The 9,463-nt window shown below is 36.9% G+C and overlaps 1 protein-coding gene across 1 annotated transcript in view; it reads right to left on the bottom strand.

The window, feature by feature from the left end:
• Positions 1 to 466: 466 nt before the first annotated feature.
• The window catches only part of MEMO1 (mediator of cell motility 1), a 29,535-nt gene continuing 20,538 nt past the window's right edge, over positions 467 to 9,463 (bottom strand). Inside the window, exons 8-9 of the mRNA XM_066315943.1 lie at positions 4,047 to 4,151; positions 467 to 2,746 (exon numbers count right to left, since the gene is read on the bottom strand). Coding sequence (XP_066172040.1) covers positions 2,615 to 2,746; positions 4,047 to 4,151 — 237 coding nt within the window. The 3' untranslated portion in view covers positions 467 to 2,614. The remainder of the gene's footprint in view (positions 2,747 to 4,046; positions 4,152 to 9,463) is intronic.

Here is a 9,463-nt window from a genome sequence, read left to right as displayed (position 1 = left end):
ACCAAAAGAGTGGTCAAAGCTCAGGCATTCTATGCATAGAAGAAACCTCCAGAAAAGTGAACAGGCCTTTATAGTCGGTATTGTCTAAATCAGACACTTGGTGTCCCAACACGCTACATACAAATATATATTTAAATGAGAATGTGTGGTAAAGCTAAAATAATTAATTGTCTTGAGTGAAGATTTTTCAGAAGATTCTGCTTTTTCTCCTGACACATCTTAAACACACCAAGAGACAGAGCACTCAAGTCAACTCCTTCCAAACCCACCGAAAGGGGAAAAAAAACCAAAAACAACAAAAAAAACCCCAAAAAACCAGTTCTTTGAAACCAGGTATTTCCTGCTAAAAAAAAGAGAAAGCTTTACAAAGACTTTTAAAGTAAGAACAGGTTCCACAAAGCATTAAATTTCTCTCTGAGTGGGTTTCTGAACTGTCATTGCTGGTTATTACTAGTAGGCACAGAAATTCCCATTTTAATTAGAAACTTTATTTTGAAATACATTGTACAGTTTACATGTGAAGTGCTTTCAATATAAGATATTTAATAACATTACGCTGAGCAAAATGGCTGACCAATTTCCTCAAAGCTCTTCCAGTTACGGGCTTTTTTCATTAAAACTATCTTACAGAACTAAGATGCAGCTTAGGCATTTGTAGTCAGAAGCTAATTACTAGGTTTACCTTAGGGAGAAAGTGTATACTTAACTGTTCCAATTAACTCTATTCAATAATGATGTTAAGCATAAGACTGAAAGAAACCCAAGCCCTAATTAAACTTGTATTCACCAAAGATTTTTTTAAAAAAACTCCATGATCAAACTACTCTTTGTTAATAAGGCACAGTCAGACAAGTATTTACAAAGACTGGCTACCAATTCAGTTTTACCTGCACAGCCTTCTTGCTGGTCTGTCAACAGTAATCTGAAAGTTGTTTTCCCTATCTGCTGCTGAGACTTTCCAAGAACAAGGCAGAGCAGTAAGGCAACTAAAAGAACAGGCATGCACAGGAGTTTGGCATTTGGGATGGAGTTTGAACATCTGCAAAGTAGTTCATTTTATAAATGGAGCATTCACCTGCTATTATTAAAATGGTGGCCAACTGTGGTAAGGTATAAATAGAAGTGATGCAAGCAGAGGATATTTTAATAGGAATGATCAACACGTCTCATACACTTTCAGCTAAGACTTTGCATGCAGCAATTCTCACAACTTTCAGAGATAATCTAAATTGAATTCTGAAATTCCCCTCTGCCACTTAGAAAAGCTGAAAGTACCAGGAGGTTTCTTGATAGCAGGTGAAATATAAAGGAATTAAATCTCCATTTAGATAATGAGCCAATACTGCAGCCTACTTTGCATGTCTTACTAGAACAAAAGAAGTCTTTGGGAATGACAACAAACAATTACATCATTATTTTGGCTGCAAGAAAGTTCAAGAACTTTTAACATGGGATGTTAAAAAAAAACATGAAACAATTCTACCCATGGTCAAAGAATAAAAAATAAAAATGGAAAAAAAGAAAGAGAAGCCTTACCTTCCCCTTCCAAATAATCTTTGAGGAATAATTGCTTGAGATTAGCATTGTATGGCTTCTGTGGCCTATGAATGCTGGACAGATACTCTAAGAATGATCATTTTCAAGCTACTGCTTGTTTTCAATTATTAGTAACTTCAAACAAAAATACTTTATTTCACTTGAATAATCAAACTAAGCATAAAAATCATTAAAAGTGTACTGCTGATACAAATTTGTATCACATCCTAAAATACACTACTTCATAGATTAATTGTGAAAGAAAAAAGATTAGACTATCCAAAAAGTTTTCCAAATTCTTTTGCACAGCTGAAGTCATAGTGCAGGTTTCAGATATAAAAAAAAAAAAAAATCTGTAAATGATGTAGTCAACAAATGTTGAATACAAAATACATTCTAAAGTATTTTACAGAATGGCTGAATTATCAAGCATAAGAACTGAGGATAAAGAATGTTAATGACAAGCAGCCACATACAGAACACAAAGCAATAAGTTTAAATCAGACTATTTTGGTTTGTGTAGCCCTTTATTAGCAACTAAAATAGAAGATATCTGTTGTACATCACGGGTAGTAACTGACTATACTGGAGTTTTATTATATTCTAATACAGAATCATTTATAAATGCATTGTTTTCCTTTTTTATCTTTTATTAAAAAGCTTCCACCCCCCTTTCCCCCCCCTTTTTTCCGCTTACAACTTGCAAAACTATTCTGAAAGCTGAGTATATGTGCACAGGTCTGCAAAGAGTGCAAATTTAGGATATGGTAATAAATGCTTTACATGTTGTATTTTTAAGGACAGTCTACCACCACACCTTCATAGCCATTATCTTTTCAAAGAAAAAAAGACTCTCACAAAAAGCTCTGATACCAATCTTCCTTCCATTGTCCTAAACAAGAAAGCATTTTTTAATGAGTTGAAACTAAGGAAGGACTACACCTACTAGAAAAGAACAGAGTTCTATTAGTTTGAGGTTTCAGTATACCCAAAGACCAGGGACTGTATCTTTGTAAGGGCTAGGCTGGGACCCCGTATACAGAGTGTGTGCAGGTGCCATCCCTGAGCATTCAGCAGTTCAGTGGACCATAAGTGCTCCAGCTGCGTAACTCACTGAGCTGTCTTGCCAGTTTCGACACTGGCTTGACTGAGCGTAATTCAAAAATGAAAAGCTCATATTCATTCCATTCTTCTGGAGCTCGTTGATAGCCTAAGGAGAGAAACAGAGCTGTTTAAAAAAATGTATCAGTGAAAATTACATTTCCTAGGTCTCAAAGGTCCTTGCACCATCTCTCACAAGCTCATTATACAAGCATCTCCCAGTAACCAGAGGACCTAGCCCATTTCTGTGCTGTTTCATTCACTGATGCTTCCCCCACTGCACTGTGTACATCCATGCATTCCTCTAAAGCAACACTGAGCCTTTCATGATACCTCCTTTAGAAACAATGCTTTCAGTTCCATGGGGAATTTATACAGAGACATAGACGCAACAGAAAAAAACTTAACGCTACTAATACTTTTCAGATTCTGTTTCTTTCATTAAGGAAAAAGAAGATACGAAGACAATTGATTAAAGAGTGACAATTGGCAAAAGTGATGAACAGAATTTAGCTGCAATTTACTGCAAAACTAGTAATTATCTGAGGGTAAGAGCTGGGTATATTTGCAGAGCTGTCATAGTACTGACCTTTGCTACATGCACCCCCAGTAATGATATTGCTCATACAAACTTTTATGGACTCCACTTTAAAAGGCTCCTGTCTATGTTCTCCATTCAGACTACATTCCCAGTGAATTAAGTATTCCCTTTTAAAAAAGTTAACATGCTTCCTGTTTCAGATTTGAATGACAGTAAAAATAGAGTGAGATTCACCCAAGCAGTCTGGCAAATCTGCAGCACTCCACCAGGGCTGTAAAGCAGCTGTGACCAAATTTAGACAACTAAGTTAAGCCACATTTATGTCTGCACTGCATCACCAAAGCAGGATATGGTAACCAGAAAGTAATCTGAATTTTAATTGCTGTTAATTTATGAGTTAATGGTGCTCTGCACTAACATCTACAGAGGCCATCTCTCATGATATTTGCAAAACACAAAAACATTCCCAGATATCACAAGGCACTCACAATAGCTAGCTAATAGCAATATGGAGAATATAAACACACATTCATAAGTACTGACTCAAAAGAGTACGTACATACTTCTTCAGGGAGATGGATTTGTTTTTTAATTTATTCAGGGTCAAGAGAAAATGAATGATTGCATTTCATTGAAATTCAAAAGGAATGTGGTATCTCATCTCCCTTAGGGAACTGAAAACCCTTTCAAGAGCTTACATTTGTCCATATGCAAGTCACAAAAATCAGGGACCAAATTGAGAACACTTAAAAAAATAAATTAATTCAAGGCTTGACATTTTAGAACTAAGGAATACTGCAGCAATATTGATTTACGAATGCAAGCATTTTTCCAGAAGTTACATTCTTCAACAAATCAAGTTACTTACATTTAATAGCACTCCAATAGGATGCCTTCCACATATTGTATTGTGGTATTTCTTCAAGTAATTGCTAAAAGATACAGGATCTAGCTGCTCTATAATGCTCATACCCTGAAAAAAAAATTGATAGCAATAATTATATTACACATTCACAAGCAGGTGTTTATGCATCATCTATTTGTTGCAACAGAGCAGGAGGAAAAACCTCTACTTTGTACCAAGGATACCAAGGGAATCTCAGCACATGAGCTCTAGTTTGTATTCATCTTGTTGCCATTCCTTGCCAAACTAAAAGTGCAGGAGCTCTTTCAAAGCTGCCAATAATCCATAGATCTGTGAAATTATCTTTGCAAATACCAGTGAAGCTCATGTTAAAAAAGCTCCCCCTGCAGACTACTAGATCCCCACCATCCAAGATTGCCCTACTTCCGTACAATTTGGTACAGCTACAACCAAACAAATTTACTGAAAAAGCAAAGCTGGAAGAAGTTGTGCCTCCATCTGCTCTCCCTGGTAACAAAGTTCAGGGCCAAGCACTTGTCTGGGACTTCTGCATGTCCAAAAACCCTAGACAAAACCAACACTGCACACATGCAATTCATGTGCATAACAAGGGTGACACATCCTGGACACATCAGGCATGCAAGGCAGTTGATCTGGGCATGGCCTGGCCATTTGCTCAGAGCATAAAAATCAGATCCAGACAATCTCTAACAGCAGTATCAAGCTGGTGCACAACAAAAATGTAAGAACCAGGAGATGGTGCTTCCACTTTACATGAAACAGTCACATTAATCCCCTCTCCCACTGAGAGTAAGACCCATGATCCCATGGAGTCATGCTAAGAAAGCCAGCACGTGTGGAACACAAAACCTTCCACATACACAAACATTTGCACTCTTAAAAGCAAAAAGAATCCTACAACTCCAGATACAGCCTAATCTTACCCCATCCCACAAAGCAAATCAAACACCATGAAAGTAGTTTAAAACAAATCTAAATCAATTATTATCTTGGTTTCACCATGGGTTTGCTCTTTTGCCTGTATTAAGACTCCATCCTCTTCCTTTTGTCCTTCCTCTGAAAATTATTCACTAGGGAAATGAGCTCCAGACACTCACTAACTCAATAAAATACATAGTTATGCTACTTCTGTTGGTGAAACAGTAAGTTCTTCCTTAGAGACTAGGAAAAAACATATACTTTGCATGGGAATAACTGGAGGTTAATACCAGAAAAGGAGGTAATTTTTTCTAGATTTCTGCATTTGTCCCAGCTCTTTCCCCTGCTTTTGGGTGATAAAAGGAGAAGCCACAATGCAGCAAGCAGCCAGTCTGAAGTCTCCACCTCAAGAGTGAAATCTCCAAAATACTCTGCAAGGGCATTGGCTGATCTGGCAGATATCAGCTAAATATTCAGGCTGGATCACAGCTTACAATGGAGGAACAGAAGACTCCCAGGAGAGCTGGGAGAATTATAAAACAGCAACAATAATCACTACCCTTGTGCATTTTTAAATAGAAACAGACCTAGGATGAATTCATTAAGAAATACTTTTTATGGAAAAACAATGTCAAACTAAGCTGGCCAGTTGGTGGTAAGAGCTCAGTTCTGGAGTCACAGAGAGGATGTTTAAACCCCTGGCCAGTAACTACAGCTGTTAATCACTCCAGATCTACAGAGCTAAATGAGTGCCAAAAAAAAGAATGGTAGCTATTCTCTAACTAGCAGAGATTACACAAATATCATTGCATTTCCAAAGTTTCCAAAGCATATCTTTCAACCATCCACTTACTTGTAGATTGTACATGTCAATACACAGCTAAAGAAAGCAGAACTAAACTTGACTACATACTCAAGTGAAACTAAACATGCATAAGGCACTTACTCGGATACTGAACAGTTCATGGGAATGTATTTTATCTGTTTGTAAAACCCTTTCATGACCTTTTAAAAAAATGAAAATGGCTGCTCAATTGAGGGACTAGTTTTACAGTTTTAAGTCACTGGAACATACTGGGCAGAAGCATTTGAGCCTTTGTCTCAAATGAATGGACATGGATTTATGAGAATGCCTAGTAAGCTTATTTCAATTTCAATGCACAGTTCAGCACTGCAAAACATTTACAGCTATGCAGTTCATCCCAGAAAATGCTAACAGAGTTCCATGCATCAGAGAATCGAGAAAATCTATAGGGAATCGGTACAAACAGATGTCCTATAAGCATTAGGTTGTACTGAATTTTTCGATCTTTTGGATTTTAAAATGGTTATGGCTGAAGAGCAAAGACTATTAAGCTTGTTTCTCAGTCTAAAACAGTGTTGAAGAACACAAGAAACATTTTTGCCAAGTTGTGATTCACAAAAAAGCAGAGGTATGAAGGTAGTAATTTTCAGTATTAGAAACAAGTCAGTCAGGGATGGCTTAGAACAGAGTTGAAACACATAACAAACCCCACATGATAAAAGTAGTAAGCACTGTTCCATGGTTTACCACATGGTCATTATGGCATCATGTAGAAATTATATCTCAGTTACCCAGGTACTGCTAATGGCATCTACAATACCCTAGCACAGTCTACTTAATATGACTAAAAAGTTACATTTTTAAGTACCATGCCTTAATAGGATCAAGTATCTACAAGCCTACAAAAAAACTTTGAAAAATAACCCCACACACATATCCCAAAACAAACAAACAAAAATTCCCTCCAACAACCAAAGGCTCATTTTATACTATATGGCAATAATGCTTTGGCTGGTCATGTTAAAGTATGTTATCAGTAATTTCAACTGTTTCTTCACATTTAAAGATCTAAACTAATAGCACTCTAATGGAAATAGAAAATCTTTCTTAGTACAATCCAGCCCAACTATCTTTGCATGTGTCACTCACATTACATGACAAATAACTACCAGGAAAATTGCTGTCTGGGCACAGAAGAGAATAGGGACCTCGGCACCCAGGCAGAAGAGACTCATAATCTTGCATTATGCCCAGCCTAAGAAGCCTTCCCAGGCTGGAGCACTGTGGAAGGCCCTGGCACACTGCAGCAGCGCTGCAGAAGCCACCAGAATTCAGCAGGTACCTGAGAAGCCATTGGTGCTGAGCATTTTTCCCCCATCAGCATTCAGAGTAACACAATCCTCTCATTTGACTCAAGTGAGGTGCAAAGTATCCCATACCAAATATATGCTCATATAAAATGAGCAATGTGGCAGTGAAGATTGAAGTGAGTAGTCTGCATTTTCTGGATAGCCAGTCAAAAACTATTACTCTTCAACAATGCTTTACAAAATACTTCCCCCATTTTTATGTAAAAGATTGTGTGTTTCAGATTAGGATATACAAACTACTGTACATCAGCTGCTCAGTTATAACTCTTCATTAGAGGATTCTCCCCTTAGGTACCCCTTCTAACCTCGAGGCTATTTCCTCCTTTTGCCATTACATCACAAAGTGTGTTGTGGTGACAGTGGTCAGATCAACAATTACCATGGAGAAACTTTACATCTGCCCAGCAATATTTACTACTATGTATTTGTTTTATGCTGGAGTCTAATGACTAAAGTATTCAGAAGTTTTTATGCACTAGATGAGAAGATGCATCTATATCTAAGATTCACTCCAATTAAGGCAGAGGCCATTATCCTCCCACAAAAGCATTTCTAAGGAAAATTGATTTCATCTTGCCCCAGAACACACTCCTGCTTACAATCTGCTCAACTGACTGCTTTCCTAGTTAGGGCCAATAAAATTAAGCCAGTTCTAGTATAGTTTTGTCTCTATCTTAATGCTATTTTGTTTGTGCAAAGGCCTACTGGTTCAACAGTACAAGTTTGTTTAGCACAACAAATCACAGGAAAAAAATCCAATACTTATCTAAGGAAACAAGAAGTAGCCCAGTGGGACATAAAATTGAACAAAATTCTAAAAACTGGAAAACTGTGACTGGGGATCTTTGGGATATGGCTAACAAGATACCTCTGAAAATCACCCAAAGCAAAACCTCCTCCATATAGCATCTGAATATGGAGTCATGTGTTCAGGTATGGCATGATATAAACAAGCAAAAAATAAATACAATATGCTGTTATACAGCATGTTTAGTTTCTCAGTTTAATTTAAGACTGAAAAAGTATTTTCACAGTTATTAAACAGCAGACATGATTTTTCATGTTACAAAAAATGTCACTTCCATTTAGCTGAATAACTACCAAAAGGAAGAGCTGGTGCAGCAACGTATTGCCTAAAAGTAATTAAATGCCAAAGTCCAGTCTTTCTTCAAGCTTTCGTCACAGAAATTAACAAGAGGAAACTAATGTTTGCTAATGCACCATAATCTGCTCTCCTGAAAAAACACTCAAAGCTGCTGATTCTGGGATTCTGTTGAAAAACACTTCTCTTGATAGAGAAGCCTCTCAACTGACTACAAGAATTAGTACAAATGGGATGAACAGAATGAAGGCAAACTATTTACTCTTATTATTACTATTCCAGTGATGAACAGTAGAAAAACAAAGGTTAATATGTATAAACAAAGCAAAAAAGTCTGGAGATGTCTCCAGTAGACAGGATTTATTCCTTCAAGACAAGGAAAAAATTAACGTGCCATGAATAAGAACAGCTCTCTTGTAACAGATTCTACAGAAGTTACATAAACAATACAAACACTTTTAAAACAAATTTTAAGGTTACATATTTCCAGCTGAATTACTTCCATTCTGTACCTTAAGTATAGTCTTGAACATTAAGTTGTTGTGGTTTTTTTATTTTAAAAAGAAATGGTTGGCTCCTGTGACTGCAAAGAAAATGCAACAGCACTGGCAATTGGACATTTATGTATTTAGCATTCCTTTCAGCCTGTGGCCAAACCCAAAATGAAGTATAGTCTACTGTTTTGTCCCCACCACCTACTACGAAGTAAGGGGCAGAGGGAAGGCTACTGCCAAGGAAACAGTGGCTTTCATTTGCCTGACCAGGGCAGTGCCCTTTCTCCTCCAAATGGATGTAGCTGAAACCTTTGCACAATCACAATGCTATTTCTATATGCATGTATCACACCTATCAAGCTGGAACTACCACAATTCTCCATGCATAATTTTTTTGATTTTCAAAAACATAAGAGGGTATGTGGACAGAAGTTATGTTACATTAGGGCATTTTAGGTAGGTGAACATGCATTTATTCTCATTAATTATGCTTACTAGTTTATACCCATAATATAATTGTGCACAGTCAATAGAAGGGAAGATAGTAGCTAAAACGAACAGCTAAATTCTTATTGTGGTCAACAAAGGAAAATGGTACATTCAATAAAATAGCTGATCTATAAAATCTTGTTAGAAGAATTTCTCAAGTGCTCAAAGAAATGGAATGTACAGGAGAAATTTGTTAGTTAGTTCCACCAAACCTGAAAACT

Source organism: Sylvia atricapilla, chromosome 3, assembly GCF_009819655.1.
Source record: "Sylvia atricapilla isolate bSylAtr1 chromosome 3, bSylAtr1.pri, whole genome shotgun sequence".
In the NCBI taxonomy this organism is placed as follows: Eukaryota; Metazoa; Chordata; class Aves; order Passeriformes; family Sylviidae; genus Sylvia; species Sylvia atricapilla.
Note: the sequence above shows the minus strand (reverse complement) of the source record. Positions and strands in the feature narration are given on the sequence as shown.